The sequence below is a fragment of the Mandrillus leucophaeus genome, unplaced genomic scaffold (genome assembly GCF_000951045.1).
Source record: "Mandrillus leucophaeus isolate KB7577 unplaced genomic scaffold, Mleu.le_1.0 Scaffold168, whole genome shotgun sequence".
Taxonomy (NCBI): Eukaryota; Metazoa; Chordata; class Mammalia; order Primates; family Cercopithecidae; genus Mandrillus; species Mandrillus leucophaeus.
The window spans coordinates 522,402-543,817 of NW_012101676.1; the positions used below are offsets into that span (position 1 = coordinate 522,402).

The 21,416-nt window shown below is 38.8% G+C and overlaps 1 protein-coding gene across 2 annotated transcripts in view; it reads right to left on the reverse strand.

Moving 5' to 3' along the window:
- Positions 1-21,416, reverse strand: part of IFT88 (intraflagellar transport 88) — a 116,787-nt gene that overhangs the window by 26,564 nt on the left and 68,807 nt on the right. For both annotated transcript variants that reach the window (XM_011976522.1, XM_011976523.1), the window contains 2 exons: positions 11,254-11,306; positions 8,783-8,848 (listed from right to left, as the gene is read on the reverse strand). In XM_011976522.1, the coding sequence (XP_011831912.1) occupies positions 8,783-8,848; positions 11,254-11,306 (119 nt within the window). The remainder of the gene's footprint in view (positions 1-8,782; positions 8,849-11,253; positions 11,307-21,416) is intronic.

Here is a 21,416-nt window from a genome sequence, read left to right on the forward strand (position 1 = left end):
CTTTTAATTGTGATGTTAGGGTGTCAATTTTAGATCTTTCCTGCTGTCTCTTGTGGGCATTTAGTGCTATAAATTTCCCTCTACACACTGCTTTAAATGTAGTCCCAGAGATTCCGGTATGTTGTATCTTTGTTCTCATTGGTGGCATTCTCTGTATTTCCTGAATTTGAATGTTGGCCTGCCTTGCTAGGTTGGCGAAGTCCTCCTGGATAATATCCTGAAGAGTGTTTTCTAACTTGGTTCCATTCTCCCTGTCACTTGCAGGTACACCAATCATACGTAGATTTGGTCTTTTCACATAGTCCCATATTTCTTAGAGGCTTTGTTTCTTTTCACTCTTTTTTCTCTAATCTTGTCTTCTTGCTTTATTTCATTAATTTGATTTTCAATCACTCATATCCTTTCTTCCACTTGATTGAATCGGCTACTGAAGCTTGTGTATGCTTCACAAAGTTCTCGTACTGTGGTTTTCAGCTCCATCAGGTCATTTAAGCTCTTCTCTGCACTGGTTATTCTAGTTAGCCATTCGTCCAGCCTTTTTTCAAGGTTTTTAGCTTCCTTGCAATGGGTTAGAACATGCTCCTTCAGCTCAGAGAAGTTTGTTATTACCGACCTTCTGAAGCCTACTTCTGTCAGCTCGTCAAACTCATTCTCCATCCAGTTTTGTTCCCTTGCTGGCAAGAAGCTGTGTTCCTTTGGAGAAGAAGAGGCATTCTGGTTTCTGGAATTTTCAGCCTTTCTGCTCTGTTTCTCCCCATCTTTGTGGTTTTATTTACCGTTGGTCTTTAACGTTGGTGACCTATGGATGGATTTTGGTGTGGGTGTCCTTTTTGTTGATGTTCATGCTATTCCTTTCTGTTTTTTAGTTTTCCATCTAACAGGCCCCTCAGCTGGAGGTCTGTTGGAGTTTGCTGGAGGTCTACTCCAGACTCTGTTTGCCTGGGTATCACCAGCAGAGGCTGCAGAATAGCAAATACTGCTGCCTGATCCTTCTTCTGGAAGCTTCGTCCCAGAGGGGCACCCATCTGTATAAGATGCCTGTCAGCCCCTTCTGGGAGGTGTCTCCCAGTTAGGCTACATGGGGGTCAGAGACCCACTTGAGGAGGCAGTCTGTCTGTTATCGGAGCTTGAACACTGTGCTGGGAGAACCACTGCTCTCTTCAGAGCTGTCAGGCAGGGATGTTTAAGTTTGCAGAAGCTGTCTGCTGCCTTTTGTTCAGATATGCCCTGCCCCCAGAGGTGGAATCTGGAGAGGCAGTAGGTCTTGCTAAGCTGTGGTGGGCTCCACCCAGTTCGAACTTGCCTGCTGCTTTGTTTACACTGAGCGCATAGAACCACCTACTCAAGCCTCAGCAATGGCAAACTCCCCTCCCCCCGCCAAGCTCCAGCATCCCAGGTTGATCTCAGACTGCTGTACTAGCAGTGAGCAAGGCTCCATGGGTGTGGGACCGGCCAAGCTAGGCACAGGAGGGAATTTCCTGGTCTGCTGGTCATGAAGACTGTGGGAAAAGCACAGTATTTGGGCAGCAGTGTACTGTTCCTCCAGGTATAGTCACTCACAGCTTCCCTTGGCTAGGAAAGGGAAATCCCCTGATCCCTTGCGCTTCCCGGGTGAGGCGACGCCCTGCCCTGCTTCGGCTCACCCTCTGTAGGCTGCATCCACTGTCCAACCAGTCCAATGAGATGAACCAGGTACCTCAGTTGGAAATGTAGAAATCACTCATCTTCTGTGTCAATCTCGCTGGGAGCTGTAGACTGGAGCTGTTTCTATTTGTCCATCTTGGAAGCTTCTCTTACTTATTTTCGTCTTCTTTTTTTTTTTTAGATGGAGTTTTGCTCTTGTCCCCCAGGCTGTAATGCAGTGGCACAATCTTGACTCATCGAAACCTCCACCTCCTGGGTTCAAGCAATTTTCCTGCCTCAGCTTCTTGAGTAGTTGGGACTACTGGCACCCGCCAACAGACCCAGCTAATTTTTGTGTTTTTAGTAGAGATGGGGTTTCACCAAGTTGGCCAGGCTGGCCTCTAACTCCTTAACTCAGGTGATCCACCTGTCTTGGCCTCCCAAAGTGCCAAGATTACAAGCATGAGCCACCACGTCTGGCCTTCTCTTACTTATCTTCTGTATCTTATCTTATTCAGTCTTTGTTCTTAGAATTATGGAGTAACATAGTTTTCCAATTACTACTATGATTTTCAGCTCTGTACTGCCTCCAGGTAGATTTTAATTTTGCTGTATATTTTTATTTTCCTTATCTTTTTTCTTATATATTATCCTATTATCATCCCCCTTCTTTTGTAACATCCTATTATCTTTTCACCTCAGCCTGTGACTTTCTGCCTCTGAAGTAAATACAGGTTATGTATTTCTTGAATCTTACAGAAGGGGCCAAATATTTCTACAAATTTTCTTCTGGTTCCTGTAATAATTTTTTTGAACTCTTCTATTTTTCTAGGTCATAAAAACTATTTTTTAATGGCATTTTTTTTTTCATAGCTCTGTACTGGCTTTCTCTTATTTGGGTTGAAATGAGGAAAGATCTATCAAGACCTTGTATTTGCCAAGAGTGAAGTGTATGGCTTGGCCTTAGTTCCTGTACTTGGTCTACAAGGATGTTGATTAAAAGATCCTTCTCTTCATTAGGCTGACTTTTACATATTCTCCTGTACGAGGAAGGTTCTAGTACCTTTCAAAAGTTAACCTATCTATCCTATACTGTTATTCCTTCCCTGGCATTGTTTCAATTTTTCCTTTTCTACTAGATAATTCCCATTAGGCAAAGAAACATTCACCTCTATTCATCCTTTAAAAAAAAAAAAAAGTTTTCCCCAGCCTGGCAAATATGGTGAAGCCCTATCTCTACTAAAAATACAAAAAAGAAAAAAAAAAAAAAGAAAGCCAGATGTGGTGGTGTGCACCTGTAATTCCAGCTAACTTAGGAGGCTGAGGCACAAGAATTGCTTGAACCTGGGAGGCAGAGATTGCAGTGAGCCAAGATTGCGCCACTGCACTCCAGCCTCTCAAAAAAAAAAAAAAAAAAAAAAGAGGAAAAAAAAGTTTCCCTGGACCTTGCTACATTCTTCAAATGTCACCCTCCCTTCTCTTTCCTTGAACTTCGAGTTCCAAGTTTTTCTTCTCTTTTTCCTACTTCTATAATTAATCATTTTGGCTCTGTTAAACATCTTTCAAATACATCTCCCCACATCATCCACCAACATTATCATTGCATTCTGCCTAAATTTCTGCTGTACGATTTAGGTAGGGCATTTGAAAATCTAGCTGTGTCTCATCTAGACTTGTAGCCAACCTTCTCGTTTTCAGAAGCAGCCAGCACACCTCCCATCTTCTGATGCCTCCAATTCCTGGGATTTCCTGGGGTTCTATGTCATGACTTGTTTTGCTTCTGCTGACTTCTCCACTACCTACCTACTCCTGCAGTTCTTCTGATCTGCTAAGCAGAAAACTTTCCTAAAATTTAATTATCTCTTTGTTCTTGTGCATTTATAATTTTTTTTTTTTTTCCTTTTTTAGATGGAGTCTTGCTCTATCACCTGGGCTGGAGCACAGTGGCGTGATCTTGGCTCACTGCAACCTCTGCTTCCTGGGTTCAAGCGATTCTCCTGTCTCAGCCTCCTGAGTAGCTGGGATTACAGGCGCCTGCCACTACGCCCAGCTAATGTTTTGTATTTTTAGTAGATACGGGGTTTCACCATGCTGGTCTTGAACTCTTAGCCTCGTGATTCACCCGCCTCGGCCTCCCAAAGTGCTGGGATTCACAGGTGTGTGCCACTGCACCCAGCTGCATTTATTATAATTTTTATAAACTGTCTTTTTTTGGTTTGTAGTATAAGAAAACACAAGTTCAATCTGCTACATTTTCCACAACAGACTACCTTTTGAAACAGACTCTGCATCCCTCTACCTCTGCCCTGACTAATGCTGCTGTCTACCTGCAGTGCCTGTTCCTGCCTCCCCTCCGGGTAAACGTACCCTTCAAGGCCACTTTAAATGTTACTTCCTCTGTAAAACCTCATTATGTCAATGGTCCCCTAGTTTGGGCAGAGTTAAGAGCTCCTCTGTATTTTGACAGCACTTGGCACATTTTTCAGTTATCTCATTTATTATCCCATATCAGTTAACTATTTGTGAGTCCTAGGAGGCAGAAAACAAGTTGATATATCTGTTGTATCCCCAGCACATAAAAAATAGTTGGTAAAAGTCCTGGGGAACAAATGAATGGATAAAGAAACAGGAAAGTCTTAAAGCTAGTGAACACTCATTTTTTTCAAAAATATTACTGATAGTATATATAATAACAGAACACAAAAATGTGTGCTAAACATGCTGAAATAAATGTATATGAAGATGGCCCCAACTTCTCCCTAAGTGCTTATTTAACACATCCTCTTGGACACTGAAGAGGCAGCTCAAACACAACACATCTGAAAAAAGGGTTTGATTTTTCCCTCCAAAAGCTGCTTCTTCCCCAGTTTCTCACATCTCAGTGGATGGCAGCTCCATCCTTCCAGCTGCCCAGAGCTATATTTGTGCAGTCACCCATGACACTCTCTCCCTCATGTCTCACATCTAAATGGCCAGCAAGTGCTAGCACTGATACCGTTGATACATATTCAGAATCCGTCTTGCCTACCTCCACTGCTATCTCATTAGTCCAAGTGAATACTGTGATTTTGCATTTAGGTACGGCCCACCCCAGCTTATTCTCATACAGCAGCCAAAACAATCTTTTGATTTGGATCTCAGGCACAGAAGATTGAATTAATCATACTTTAGAACCTTTTGAAAACATATGTCAAATTGTATTATTCTTCCACACAAAATCCTCCAATGGTTCATCATCTCCCCAAAAATATAATTTGAAGCCCTGATCTAAAGCCTGTGAGGATCTACAGGTCCTGGCCCGCCCATTCTGCCTCTCTCTCCCCATCACATCGTCCACTGTGCTTCGACCACACTGACCTCCACATTGTCATGGCTTGCTTCTTTCTATTCTTTCAGGTCTCTGCTCAAATGCTAATTTAATAGAATGCCCTTCCATGACAACCCTGTCTCAAATACCAGTCCCTCCCATATTCTCTGTCTCCTTACCTGTTTTTCCTTCATAGCACTTATAACTACTGATATTATTTGTTCATTGTCTTTTCTCTTCCCACTAGAAACAAGTTCCATGACACCAAAGTTTTGGTCTGTTTTGTTTTCTGCTACATCCACAGTGCCAGAACAACGTCTGGAACAGAGTAGTCACTCAACTCCGCAATAATTTGTAAATATACAAGTAATTTAAGACCATTAAAGTGAACCAGGCATGGTGGCTCACGCCTGTAATCCCAGCACTTTGGGAGGCCAAGGTGGGTAGATCATAAGGTCAGGAGTTCAAGACCAGCCTGGCCAAAATGGTGAAACCCCATCCCTACTAAAACTACAAAAATTAGCTGGGCATGGTGGCAGGCACCTGTAATCCCAGCTACTCCAGAGGCTGAGGCAGGAGAATTACTTGAACCCGGGCAACAGAGGTTACAGTGAACTGAGATCACACCACTGCACTCTAGCCTGGGTGACAGAGTGAGATTCTCTGTCTCAAAAAAAAAAAAAGGACCATAAAGTATTGTAGAAGTTAATAGTATAAAGTAACTTAAAATGTCACACATTACTATTTAAATTGCCTTTGCATATACATTTATATTAATAATTCATAATAAGAAGGTAATTTGTACTTTCTGCAAATAAAGAGTGGCTTAGGAATTTTTTTTTTTTAGATTTAGGGATGCCCAGGCTGGAGCGCAGTGACACAATCACAGCTCACTGCAGTTTGGAAGTCCTGGGTTCAAGTGATCCCTCCGTCTCAGCCTCCTCAGCAGCTGGAACTATAAGAGCACGCCACCATGCCCTGCTATTTTTTTCATATTTAGAAGAGATGAGGTCTTGCTCTGCTTCCCAGGCTAGTCTTGAATTCCTGGGCTAAAGCAATCCTTCGGCCTCGGTCTCCCAAAGTGTAGAGATTACAGACATGAGCCATCACGCATAGCCAGAAACATTTAATGTAAAGTAAAAATCATTATTTTTGGTGGATGTTCTCTGAAATTTAGTATATCATCTGTAACTCTGTAAAGCAGGTCAATTTTTGGTGAATAATATATTTTAAAACTAAATTATCCTGTTAGTTTTATCCAGAAAACTACTCTTCTTAAAACAGCACATTCCACGGGTGTCAATGTTTTTTCTACGACTATAGTTAAGGTAGAGTATTGATTACATTTGTTTTGAAAATTAAATAGGCCAAAGTTATCTTAGACACCCCCTATGGCATAGACAATCATTCATTCGATTCTTAGAGTGACTCATACTCTTAAGAAAAAAACCTGGCCTTCCTTGAAGACATTCCCCTTTCTGGCCCAGTGCAGAGGTGCTATGGTTACTGCAAGAGTCTCAACTGGCATCAATTTTGCACCCCCAAGAGGCCCTGGCAATGTCTAGAGACATTTCTGGTTTTCTACGTGGGGATGGGAGCGCTACTAGCTAATCTATTGGATAGCGGCAAAGGATTTTGTTAAACATTCCATAACCTCCTGGATGGCCTCCCACAATGTGGAACTGCACAATCCCACATGTCAGAGGTGCCAAGGCTGAGAAACTCTGGCCTAGCAGACTTTTGGGTTGCTCCACTTTCAAGAAAAGTTATTACTGCTATCTCTCATTTAATCTCTAAAGCACTAGTTCTCTAATGTGACTGAGATTAAGAATCACATAGAAAGTTCTTTAAAAAGAAATAGGAAAAAACAGATGCCTGCGTCCACTGCAAATCTAAATGAAAATCTTTCTAGGTAGGGCTAGAAATTTGTACTTTAAAAAAGTTCTAGGCTGGGCGTGGTGGCTCACACCTGCAATCCTAGCAATTTGGGAGGCTGAAGCGAGAGAATCGCTTGAAGAGTGATTTTGTTTTTAGTAGAGCCCCGTCTCTATTAAAAACAAAAATTAGTTGGGCGTCCTGGCGTGCGCCTGTAATCCCAGCTACTAGGGACGCTGAAGCAGGAGAATCTCTTGAACCTGGGAGGCAGAGGTTGCAGTGAGCCAAGATCATGCCACTGCACTTCAGCCTATGTGACAAGAAGAAAACTCCATCTCAAAAAAAAAAAAAAAAGTTCTAGAAGTAATTCCCATGTAGCCTATTTCCTGACTGGCATTTGTGGAAACTACTGCTATTAAATTAATGAGTCTACTTCTAATCAGCATTAGAGAACACCCTGCTCCTACACTCCTACCAAAGACCATAGCCAAGCTAACTGCTGTTGAGCATTTCTAGAAAGCCAAATGGAGAAATACGTTAGTGAAGAAACATGTAGTACATCTAGTCCTTAGCCATCAGAAAACTTGGCTCAGAAAAGATTTGTTTTTACTAAATTGTAATGCATTGTTTTGTGTTCATTGTCATCAAAGAACAAATTTGTTTATTTATTTGTTTATTTATTTATTTTGAGACAGAATCTCGCTCTGTTGGCCAGGCTGGTCTTGACCTCCTGACCTCAGGTGATCTGCCCACCTCAGCCTCCCAAAGTGCTGGGATTACAGGTGTGAGCCACTGTGCCCAGCCTTCAAGAACAAATTTTAACATGGTTGTTTCCAGCATATTATTTTATTTGCTATAGGGATGTTATTTAAGAAAATATCTACTGTATCTTTCAATGATTTTATCTACTGTATCTCTCAATGTCTAAAGAGAAGTGAATTAAGAGTTGAAGAAATACTTCTTCCCAATAAATTGCTTTATATTTCCACATAAAACAGTAAAAATTATACAACTACTTGTAACATTTTCTTTCCTTTGGTTGCAAGGCTATTCAGGGACAAATTTATAGTTTAGTGAGAATATGTTTTTCTTGATTCTGTTACTGCTACAATACTTCACATTAATACTGTAAGTTGCATCAATCCACTGTGCAACAAGATAGTAAATAAATGAATATCTTCTACAAAGATAACTTTACAAGTGAGTAAGCAGCATATTAACATAATGTTTTAAAATTGAAGTAATATTAAAAATTATTTGGGGCCAGGAGCAGTGGCTTATGCCTGTAATCCCAGCACTTTGGGAAGCCAAGGCGGGTAGATCACGAGGTCAGGAGTTTGAGACCAGCCTGGCCAACACAGTGAAACCCCGTCTCCACTAAAAATATAAAAATTAGCCAGGCACAGTGGCGCATGCCTAGAGTCCCAGCTACCAGGGAGGCTGATGAAGGAGAATCACTTGAACCCGGGAGGTGGAGGTTGTGATGAGCCGAGATCATACCACTGCACTCTAGCCTGGGCAACAGAGCAAGACTCTAAGTAAAAAAATTATTTGCTATTATATCAGCAAGATATTAATGTTCTATTTTTATAAACCCTAAAATTATTTTCTCAACCTTAAAAAGTTGTTTACTAAAATGGACAGTTAAAAATGTCTTTCCTATAAAACACCACAGGTTTACAAACTTTGAAAAATCAACCATAGGCCAAATGCTTTCTTAAAATTCTATAGAATCTGAAACATGTATTTGTTTAGTATTAAAAAAAATTCTGTGGTATATTTAAATCCATCAACAATTAGTTATATAAAAATATGTACTTGCATAGTCAAATTTTTTGAACCTATAAAATATTTAAAGTATCACAAATTATAGATTGGTATTTATATATACAATTACTGTAGCAAATGTAATTATATATTAGAACATAAAATATGAGAACTTATCACTTCAACGTTATCTTATGTAATGCCACTTACATTCGACATTTTCTGGAAATTTTCTGTGAGTATCTTTATAAGTATCTAATGCTTTTTGGTAGTTACCTATAAACAAATGAGAAAAATATAGCATATTAGCAAATTATAGAAACTAACAGGATTCAGAAAAATATTAATTTTAACTGACATACTGGCTATTTAATGGTTTAATAGAAAGGTTTCATGTTTTTTATACCACTCAATATAACTTTTAGAAGAAAAATGTACAGATAAAATAAATTTGAAATAAGGGTTAAAGCAGAAGTAAACGGGTGATAGTTGAAATTTAGCTTCTTCCTTTTTTTTTTTTTTTTTAAGAGACGAGGTCTCACTCTGTTGCCCAGGTTGGAGTGCAGTGGCTATTCACAGGCACAATCATTATGCACTACAGCCTATAAACTCCTGAGCTGAAACAATCCTCCTGTCTTAGCCTCCAGGGTAGCTGGGACTACAGATGCACATTGCTGAGCCTGGTTCACTTTAAATATTTTAGTGGCAAAAATTAAGATCCACTCAATTTTCTAAAAAAGATTATTCCAGATGAACTGACAAATTTAAAAATAATCTAAGTTATATACTTATAGTAATGTCAATGTCATCCATTTAGTTGGAAAATATTTAAGATGTTTTTATAGTTTTTTTGGGCTGAGCGTGGTGCTCACTCCTGTAATCCCAGCACTTTGGGAGGCCGAGGTGGGTGGACCACTTGAGGTCAGGAGTTTGAGACCAGCCTGGGCAACATGGTAAAACCCCTTCTATACTAAAAATACAAAAATTAACTGGCCATGGTGGCGCACGCCTATAATCCCAGCTACTGGGGAGGCTGACATAGGAGAATCGCTTGAACCCAGGAGGTGGAAGTTGCACTGCACTGAGATTAGTGCCACTGCAGCCCAGCCTGGGTGACAGAGCAAAACTCTGTCTCAAAATAAATAGGTGAATGAATAAATAAATGTTTTTGTGTTATTAATTTTTTTTTTTTCCAGACAGAGTTTAGTGGTGCAATCTCAGCTCACTGTAACCTCCAACCTCCGTCTCCCGGGTTCAAGCGATTCTCCTGCTTCAGCCTCCCGAGTAGCTGGGACTACAGGCATGTGCCACCACACCCAGATAATTTTTGTATTTTTAGTAGAGACGGGGTTTCACCATGTTGGCCAGGATGGTCTCGATCTCTTGACCTCATGATCTGCCCGCCTCAGCCTCCCAAAGTGCTGAAATTACAGGTGTGAGCCACTGTGCCCGGCCTTTACGGTTTTTTAAACATTAAAAAGTTTATAGAAAGCAATTTATTTTATAACAAAATAATTTAGTTTCATGTAGCAGCAAAGAATAGGAAAAACGAATTTGGGTCAAAGATCTTTCCTAAAATCTTAGCAAATGAGTTATAAATTTCTCTGGGCCTCTCTCTACAAGAGGGATGAAATAGAGACAGGAAGCATCTGACACAAAGCCAGTTCTCAATGCTAGCTGCTGCTTCTAACCTGTACTTCCATAACTGAAGCAGGCTATGTCTTTAAATAATTTAGAATAGTTCATATGTGTATATATATACTTTCTATATGACTGACGTTGAAATGAACATAGGCAATTGAGAACTCATGTTGATATAAATTGAATGCATATGGTATAGTCATGTTGTATATCCAATAAGAATTACAGATCCCCCCTAAAATGATTTGAGGCATACACTGAGTTATGTATTAAAACATTTCTGGTGCCATTCTGAAGGTGCTCACAGAGATAAAGAAGGAAACCTCCCCGCACACCGGGTGAGAACAAACTGCCAACACTTTCAAAACTTGTGCTTCCCTCTTCCCTTAGATTGAATACTTTCTTTTCCTGGGTCATTTTTATGCTCTACAAGAGGGATTATAAATTTGTGAACATTTCTCTCCCAGCTTGATCTTTGACATTTTATGTATATTATTCACTTCACAGTTAGCCTAAAACTAATAGCATCTCCATCCTTCAGGACATGTGTCATCAGCAAGAATTTAATAAAAGCAGTAACAAAACACAAACCAAGATAGCTAGTGATCTTCGGTATAAAAAACATATAGTCGCACTTGTCTCAGTGTGAGCTTTTCTCAGGCTTCACAAATGTCATAAATTTGGCCGAGCACACAGGACATTTAGAACCAACTGAGTAGAAAATGGTCATATAATGTATACAGTATGCCCATTTTTTTTCTGTGGCTAACTTGTGAAAATGATTACATGTTAAGTTTGAGAAATAATAAATCTGTTTTTAAGAAAAGTATTGGAATACATGATTAATATCTACTTTGTAAGCACAACTTTTTTTGTATGTAGTAATTATTGTGTTTTTCACACAATGCTTTGAATATGTACAGTTATAAAAAGTTAGTGTTTTAATAAGCAGATATGCAACTGGAACACATTTATATGTATGATTATCTAGAAGGAAAGAAGCAAAATATCTATAAAATGAATAAAACTAAAGCATTTACCACTTCTTCTAAAACAACTAGCTACCATCAGCTGCCATTTCACTTGTGTAGGCCTATAAAAGAAATAAATGAGATGAAATTAGATATAAATCTGTGATGCTCAGTTTTATAAAGCTATATATCTACTATTTTATATTACTTTTTGACCTTTTGTTAGATCATTTTTGTTATTGAAAACAGCAGATATATAATTTCCTTCAGTATTGCCTGTCATATTTATATTAAAACATATAAATTTAAGTGTTCTTCAAAGTTCCTCTAGTTCATACCTTTATTTAGATATTCATATGAGAACCACTTAACCTGTTTGGTTAAAAACCACTGCATTCTACTTTAAACTTAAAGGATCATTACTTTTGCTATAATCTTTTATTATAACACTTACACTTGCTTGCAAATTTAGTACCTGAGAAGCAATTTTTGATCTAGTGTTTGAAGAATCAGGCTTCGACAAAAGAGAGAGTAAAAAAATTCTACTAATCCCTTTTTGTCCCTTAAAAAGAAATTTCTTTTCTAAAATAAATAACCAAAACCAGGATTTCTAAATACTTCCGTTAAAAATATCTCAGGATGGCAAGATATGAAGACAGAAACACCTAGGGAACAATCTATGCTTGTCTCATTTTTTGAATCTCCTTTCTAAGTAGAAGCCGGACGGCTTCAAAGAAAACCTCAGTTCCTACTCGATTTGATGGCAAACCTACCAGCTTTGGAATCAGATAGATCTGGCTTTAAATCACAGCCCTGCTACTGGGGCAAGTTACTTAACTTCAAATCCATTGCCTACACGGCCACCCACTGTGATCTAAATAAAATGCATATCTAACCACATTACTTCCCTCCTTAAAGCCTGTTACCTCTCCCTTCCACCTACATGCTAAATCCAAGATTCTAACCCAGTTTATCTACTTTCTAGATCTTTTCTGCCTCTCCAACTCATCTTCCACCATGCCTTGCTTAACATTTCATGTTACAGCACATTCACACAGCAGCACGGACTTCCCTGTATCCCCTGCATTTGCTAGACTCCTGGCTTTTTTATACACCACCATGTCTGCTTAGAGGGTCATTCCAACCTCTTTACTCTCTGCTCATGCCACATGGATAGACTGTTCCATATGCTCTCCTAACACCCTAGAATCACTTAACATTGCATTTACCATGTGGTATTATTATTTATGTTTCTGAATACATTACCTTCCTTCCTCTATAAAGATAACTATCATGACTTCTAACACTGTCAATCTAGCCTGTTTTTGAACTATAAATGAATACAATCATATAGTATGTAACTTTTTTTTTTTGAGACAGGGTCCCAGTCTGTCACCCAGATTGAAGTGCAGTGGCATGATCTCAGTTCACTGCAACCTCCCCTTCCCAGGCTCAAGCGATCCTCTTGCCTCAGCCTCCCAAGTAGCTGGGACTACTGGCGCACACTGCCATGGCAGGCTAGATTTTATTTTTTTTAAAAGATATTTTGCCATGTTGCCCAGGCTAGTTTCAAACTCTTGAGCTCAAGAAATCCACCTGCCTCATCCTCCCAAAGTGCTGGAATTACAGGCATGAGCCACTGCACCTGGCAGTATCGTATCCTTTTATTAACTGCTGAATACTGAGATAGTCTTCAGATACCATGCAGTTTACCTACTTAAAGGACACAATACAATGGTTTTAGTGTATTAATTCTTTAAAATTATGATAAACTATATACAACATAACATTTGCCAAAATTTACCATTCTTAGGTGTACAATTCAGTGGCATTTATCACACTAACAATATTGTGCAACCATTACCACTATTTCCAAAACATTTTATGACACCAAACAGAAACTCTGCAACCATTAAACAGTAACTCTTCATTCCCTTTCCCACAATTCCCAGTAACTTCTGATCTACTTTCCATCTCTATAAATTTGCCCATTTTAGACACTTCATGTAAGTGGAATATTTGTTCTTTTGTGTCTGGCTTCTTTCACTTAGCTAATGTTTTCAAAGTCCTTCCATATTGTAGCATGTAACAGAACTTCCTTTTTATAGTGGAATAATATTCCATTTTATGTATATACAGTGGTCCCTCCTTATCTGTGGTAGATACGTTCCAAGATCACCAGTAGATACCTGAAACTACAAATACTACTGAACCCTATATATACTATGTTTTTTCCTATACAAACATACCTATGATAAAGTTCAATTTATACCTTAGGCATGGTAAGAGGTTAATAACAATAACTAATAAAATAAAACAATAAACTATAATAGAATTATGTAGATGTGGTCTCTGTCTCTCTCAAAATGTCTTATTATACTTTACTGAGGGTAACTGAAACTGTAGACAGCAAAATACTGTATAAAGGTGGACTACTGTACCATGTTTTGTTTATTCATTGTTGATGGACATCTGGGTTGTTTCTACCTTTTGGCTACTATAAATAATGCTGAGGCTACTTTTGGCTATCGTAAATTGAAAGCTGAGGCTCAAACAGATGAGATACTTACACAAACATGTGTAAGTATCTTATCTTACATGTTTGTGTAAGTATCTGTTTGAGCCTTAGCTTTCAATTCCTTTGGGTATATACTTACTATACACTGAAAACTATACAACATTGTTGAAAGAAATTAAAGAAGACATAGATGGAGAGGCATGTGTGTCCTTGAATTGGAAGACTTAATATTTTTAAGAAAACAATACTACTCAAAGTGATCTATAACGTCAGTGCAATCCCTATCAAAATCTCAATGGTGTTTTTGCAAAAATAGGAAAACTCACCCTAATATTCATGTGGAATCTCAAGGAACCATGAATAGCCAAAACAATTTGAAAAAGAACAAAGTTGAAGAACTCATGCTTCCTGATTTTAAAATTTGCTTTAATGCTACAATAATTGAAACTGTGTGGTACTACTGCAGGAGGACAGATATATACACCCAAAGAATAGAATCTAGAACCCAGAAATAAATCCTCATATATATGGTAAATTGATTTCCAACAAAGGTGCCAAAAGGTGCCAAGCCCACTCAATGGAAAAGGGACAGTCTTTTGCCTCCACAGCTAAATTAATCCCTATTTTATTCTTTTTGATACCACTGTAAATGGAATTTTTTTTCTCAATTTCCTTTTTGGATTTTTCATTGCAAATGCATAGAAATACAACTAGTTTTATGGGTTAATTTTATATCCTGCAACTTTGCTGAATTTGTTTTATTATTATATCTAAAATTTTTATGTGGATTCCTTAGAGATTTTACATATAAGATCATGTCATCTGTGAACAGGGTTAATTTTTACTTCATCTCTTCCAACGTAGATGCCTTTTATTTCTTTTTCTTGCCTACCTGCTCTGGCTAGAATTTGCAGTACCATGTTGATTAGAAGCAGTGTAAGTGGACATCGTTGTTTCTGATCTTAAGAAAGAAAGCTTTTGCTCTTGCACCATTCAGTATCCTGTTAGCTGTGAGTTTCCATACAATACTTTATCATGTTAAGGAAGTTCTTTCTATTCCTGATTTGAGTATTTTTATCACAAAGGGATGTTGAATTTTGTCATATGCCTTTTCTGCATTAATTGAGATGATCACGTGAGTTTTTCCTTCATTCTATTCATGTGAAGTATTAAATTGACTGATCTTCATATGTTGAACTATCCTTGCATTCTGGGAGTAAATTCCACTTGCGAATGATGTACTTCTTTTACTATGTGGCTAAATTTGGTTTGCTAGTATTTTGTTGAGTATTTTTGCATTTATATTCACAAAAGACATTAGTCTGTAGTTTTCTTGTAGTGTCTTTGTTTGCCTTTGGGATAAGGATAATGCTGGCCTAACTGACTGAGTTAGGAAGTGTTTACCTTCTCTTCAATGTTTAGGAGAATTTGAAAAAACTGGTGTGAATTTTTCTTGAAATGTCTGGCAGAATTTACCAGTGAATCCATGTAGCCCGTGGCTTTTCTTTCTTGGAATATTTTTTATTATTGACTTAATTTCCTTACTGGTTATAGGTCTATGCAGATTTTTTATTTCTTCTTGAGTTGGGTTTGGTTGATTGTGTTTCTACAAATTTGTCCATTTTATCTAGGTTATCTAATTTGTTAAGGCAAAGTTTTCTTATAACTTTTTATTTCTGTAAAATTGGTAGTGAGGCTTCTACTTGCATTTCTAATGTTAGTAATCAAGTCTTCTTTTTTTTGTTAGTCCATCTAGCTAGAGATTTGTCAATTTGGTTGAGCTTTTCAAAGAATCAATTTCTTGTTTTGTTGATTTTCTCTACAGCTTTTCTGTTCTCTGTTTTATTTATCTCTGCTCTAACTTCTATTTCCTTCCTGCTGCTAGCTTTGGGTTTAAAGTGCTCTTCTTTTTCTAATTCCTTAAGGTGTTTAGTTAGGTTACTAACCTGAGATCTTTCTTCTTTAATGTACTTACAGATATAAATTTCCCTCTTAGGGCTGCTTTTGCAGCATCTTGTTAAGTTTTAGTACATTGTGTTTCATTTTCACTTGTCTCAGGGATTTTCTAACTTCCCTGGTGATTTCATATTTGATCCACTAGTTAAGAGTGTGTTCTTTAATTCCACATATTTGTGAATTTTCCAGTTTTCCTTCTGTTATTAATTTCTAGTTTCATTATATTATGACAGAAGAAGATAATTCGTATGACTTCAATCTTTTCAATTTATTAAGTTGTGGCCTAACCTATGGTTTATCCTGGAGAATGTTCCACGTACACTTAAGAATGTATAATCTCCTGTTGCTGGGTTCAGTGTTTTGTGTATGACTGTTAGGTCTACCTGGTTTATAAACTGCTTAAGTCTTTATTTTCTTATTTATCTTCTGTGTGAGGTTCACAGAAGGCAACACACATTTTTGAAAGTATTAAGTCTCATATTGAGGTCTATTTCATCCTTTAATTATATCAATTTTTGCTTCATACATTTTGGGGCTCCTCTGTTGGGTTTTTAAGTGTTGTACATTCTTGCAGTAATGAAACTTTTACCAATATATAGTGTCATTCTTTGGCTCTTGTAACCTTTTGTGACTTAAAGCCTATTTTGTCTGGCAATAATACGGCCTCCCAGCTCTCTTTTGGCTACCATTAATATTTGTTTGGAGTATCTTTTTCAATCCTTTTGCTTTCAACCTCTTTTGTGTCCTTATATCTAAAGTGCATCTCTTGTAGACAGTATGTAAATAGACCCTGATTTTCTTATTCAATCTGCTAATTTTTTCTTTTAATGGGAAAGTTTAATACATTTATATTTAATGTGATTATTGACATAGAAGGATTTGCTTCTGCTATCTGTTTCCTGCATGTGTTATATGTTTTTTCTTCCTCAATTCTTCCATTACTACCCTTTTTTGGTATTTTGGTGATTTTTTTTAGTGTACTATTTCGATTTTTAGTTATTTGCCTAACAATTTTTTATAATGTACTATTTGATTTTTTAGTTATTTTCCTAATGATTATCTTGGGTATTATAATTAACATCTGAAACTTATAAGCATCTCACTTGAACAATAAAAACTTATTTTATTTTATTTTATTTATTTATTGAGATGGAATCTTGCTCTGTCACCCAGGCTGGAATGCAGTGGTGCGATCTCTGCTCACTGCAACCTCCACCTTCCAGGTTCAAGCGACTCTCATGCCTCAGCCTCCTGAGTAGCTGGGACTACCGGCGCCTGCCACCACACCCAGTTAATGTTTGTATTTTTAGTAGAGACGGAGCTTTGCCATGATGGCCAGGCTGGTCTCGAACTCCTGACCTCAGGTAATCCACCTGCCTGGGCCTCCAAAGTGCTGGGATTACAAGTATGAACCATCACGCTTGGACAGGATACAGAATTCTTGGTTGACAGTTTGTGTTTTGTTTGTTTGCTTTTAAATTTCAGGACTTTATATCATTCCATTGCTTTCTGGCCTCCAAGGTTTCTGGTGAGAAATCTACTAATAATCGTACTGAGGGTCCCTGTATGTGATGAGCTACTTTTCTCATGTTGCTTTTGAGATTCTTTGTTTTTGGATAGTTTGATCATAATGTGTCTCATTGTGGATCTTTTAGGGTTTTTCCTACATAGAGTTCATTGACCTGTGCAGACTTCTGGATTCATGTCTTTCCTCAAATTTGGGAAGTATGGCAATAATTTCTTCAAATAGTCTCTTTCCTCCCTTTTCCTCTCTCTTCCCCTTCTGGAATTGCCATAATGCCTATATTGGTCCACTTGATGGTGTCTTATAATAATCATCATCACAATCAATATTAAAGAACATTACCTAATGCTGCTTAAGAATGGAATTACATTAAGTGGACCGGTCAGAACTAGGATTTCTTCATATTTTAATACATGATTTATGAATGTAAAGAAAATAAAAGACAACAGTTTAGGCTTAAACCAATTGCCAAAAACACTATATTACTAAGAACCATAAAAATCTAAGAGATACAGCAAGGTGAGGAGTTTCTACAGTAAAGAAATTTAATTCAACTACATGCCAAGTTGACATGTAAAGAATAATTAAAGAATACGTAAAGAACTATGTGACATAAGAACTAATACTCGGCCGGGCGTGGTGGCTCAAGCCTGTAATCCCAGCACTTTGGGAGGCCGAGAAGGGCAGATCACAAGGTCAGGAGATCGAGACCATCCTGGCTAACCCGGTGAAACCCCGTCTCTACTAAAAAATACAAAAAACTAGCCGGGCGAGGTGGCGGGCGCCTGTAGTCCCAGCTACTTGGGAGGCTGAGGCAGGAGAATGGCGTGAACCCGGGAGGCGGAGCTTGCATATAGCAGAATACCCGAGACTCTGTCTCAAAAAAAAAAAAAAAAAAAAAAAAAAAGAACTAATACTCTGACTTCTCAAAAAGCCTACATTTTATTGTAGCAGTAGAACTTATAGAACAAATCAAAGCTTAGCATGTAAAAAAAAGAAAATGTGAAAATTAAGATATATGGTATAGAAAACAAACGCTCAAAAGAGATGTAATATAATGAATGTATATTGAATAAGTTTCTGTCACTGAGAAGGAGATTAACAGCAGGTGCAAGTGGAAGTAAGTTTATAGGAAAGTAGGGAGAGAGAAATGTTAGGAAGGTTTCTAAAAAAGGCTTCTATATTCTGGGAAACTGAGGCATAAAATACATAGGGGAATTGAAGAGATCAGAGAAACAGGAGGGAGGGAAATACTTAAGACTGATGAGCAGTGCTCATTATCACACAGATCTGTGTGGCATCAATTCACCTGGTTACATAATTTTCCTCTGACAGTGCTTCACAGCCTGTGTAAAGGAATGGAATCAACGGCTAGAATAACCTAAGAACTGAAATCTCTTGGAATAAATGGGGTAGTAAAGCGAGAGAGAGAGAAAAAAAACAGGAATGTTAGCAAGAAAGGGAAAAGATGTGGCCAATTAAGCAATCTAGTATGGATAAGCTCAGAATTAAAGTCAGAAGAAGGCTGAGACTGCAAGATAAGGGGAAGGTCAAGAGGGGAGGTCTCAATATCACCAAAGAAAAATACACTGGAAAATAGGGAGCATGGAAGTTGGAAAGATAAGAGGTTATGTTCAGACAGCTGGATGTTGTAACTTAAGATTTTATTGGTGTAGGCTGGGCGCAGTATCTCACGCCTGTAATCCCAGCACTTTGGGAGGCTGAGGCAAACAGATCACTTGAGGGCAGGAGTTCAAGACCAGCCTCACCAACATGGTGAAAAACCCCGTTTCTACTAAAAAAAAAAAAAAAAAAAAAAAATTAGCTAGGTGTAGTGGTATGTGCCTATAATTCCAGCTACTCCAGAGGCTGAGGCAGAAGAATCACTTAAACCTGGGAAGCAGAGGTTGCAGTGAGCTGGGATCACACCACTGCACTCCAGCCTGGGTGACAAAGCAAGACTCTGTCCTCCGTCTCAAAAAAAAAAAAAAAGAGGAAAGATTTTATTGGTGTAAATGTGTTAGTAATCATCACAATCAGATGAGTCAGGTGACTGAACTAAGAGAGGGTAAAGATCAATGGAGTTAGGGAGGTCAAAACTTGTAGGGCTAGAATACTGATGGAATGAAAAGCAAGAATATAAGCTAGACTAGGTAAGGGACTGACTGTTAATCAACATCTCACATTTAGAAATAGGAGTTAAAAATGGAACAGTGGCAGACTAAGCCTCAAAGAAGGGAGGGTCTTGCATGAGCTAACGGCTAATGTTAGAGTAGTATTACATGTAATTAAAAAGCTTACAGTGTATTACTGAAATAGCTTTAATCTTAAAGACGTAACTAAACTAAAACTATCTCCTCATCCTTGGTAATTAATTTTATAATTCTCAAAAATTTTATGTGAAATAAATATCATAAAAATGAATTGCCTAATACAAATTCCAAACAGAAATTATTTTACTTAAGCATTTCTTTATCATTCAAATCATTCAAATTATTCCAAGGGACATTTGATCTTAAAATTCAAATGGCCAACTACAAAGCAGATGATGATGTATTAAAATTATTTTTGAGGGGGTGCGCCCAAGATGGCCAAATAGGAACAGCTCCAGCCTCCAGCTCTCAGTGTGAGCAACAAAGAAGATGGGTGATTTCTGCATTTTCTACTGAGGTACAGGGTTCATCTCACTGGGGCATGTCAGACAGTTGGCGCTGGTCCGCGGGTGCAACCCGACCAGCAAGAGCTGAAGCAGGGCGAGGCATCGCCTCACCTGGGAAGTGCAAGGGGGAAGGGAATTCCTTTTCCTAGCCAAAGGAAATTGAGACACACAACACCTGGAAAATCAGGTAACTCCCACCCTAATACTGCGCTTTACCAAGGGTCTTAGCAAACAGCACACCAGGAGATTATATCCCACACCTGGCCCAGAGGGTCCCATACCCACGGAGCCTCCCTCATTGCTAGCACAACAGTCTGAGATCTAACTGCAAGGTGGCAGCGAGGCTGAGGGAGGGGCGCCCACCATTGCTGAGGCTTAAGTAGGTAAACAAAGCCGCCGGGAAGCTCGAATTGGGTGGAGCCCACCACAGCTCAAGGAGGCCAGCCTGCCTCTGTAGACTCTTCCTCTGGGAACAGAGCATAGCTAAACAAAAAGCAGCAGAAACCTCGGCAGAGGTAAATGCCCCTGTCTGACAGCTTTGAAGAGAGCAGTGGATCTCCTAGCGTGGAGGCTGGGATCTGAGAACGGACAGACTGCCTGCTCAAGCGGGTCCCTGACCCCTGAGTAGCCTAACTGGGAGACATCCCCTACTAGGTGCAGACCAACACCTCACACCTCACACGGTGGGGTACACCCCTGAGACAAAGCTTCCAGAGCAAGAATCAGACAGCAACACTTGCTGTTCAGCAATATTCTATCTTCTGCAGCCTCCGCTGCTGATACCCTGGCAAACAGGGTCTGGAGTGGACCTCAAGCAAACTCCAACAGACCTACAGCTGAGGGTCCTGACTGTTAGAAGGGAAACTAACAAACAGAAAGGACACCCACACCAAAACCCCATCAGTACGTCACCATCAACAAAGACCAAAGGCAGATAAAACCAGAAAGATGGGGAAAAAGCAGTGCAGAAAAGCTGGAAATTAAAAAAACCAGAGCGCATCTCCCCCTCCAAAGAAATGCAGCTCATCGCCAGCAATGGAACAAAGCTGGACGGAGAATGACTTTGATGAGTTGAGAGAAGAAGGCTTCAGTTGATGAAACTTCTCAGAGCTAAAGGAGGAACTACGTAACCTGTGCAAAGAAACAAAAAACCTTGAAAAAAGAATGGATGAATGAATAACTAGAATAATCAATGCAGAGAAGACCTTAAAAGAACGGACAGAGATGAAAACCATAACACGAGAACTACGTGACAAATGCAGAAGCTTCAGTAACCAACTCGATCAACTGGAAGAAAGAGTATAAGTGATTGAAGATCAAATGAATGAAATGAAGCAAGAAGAGAAGTGTAGAGAAAAAAGGGTAAAAAGAAATGAACAAAGCCTCTAAGAAATATGAGATTATGTGAAAAGACCAAATCTACATCTGACTGGTGTGCCTGAAAGTGACGGGGAAAATGGAAGCAAGTTGGAAAACACTCTGCAGGATATCATCCAGGAGAACTTCCCCAACCTAGTAAGGCAGGCCAACATTCAAATCCAGGAAATACAGAGAACGCCACAAAGATACTCCTC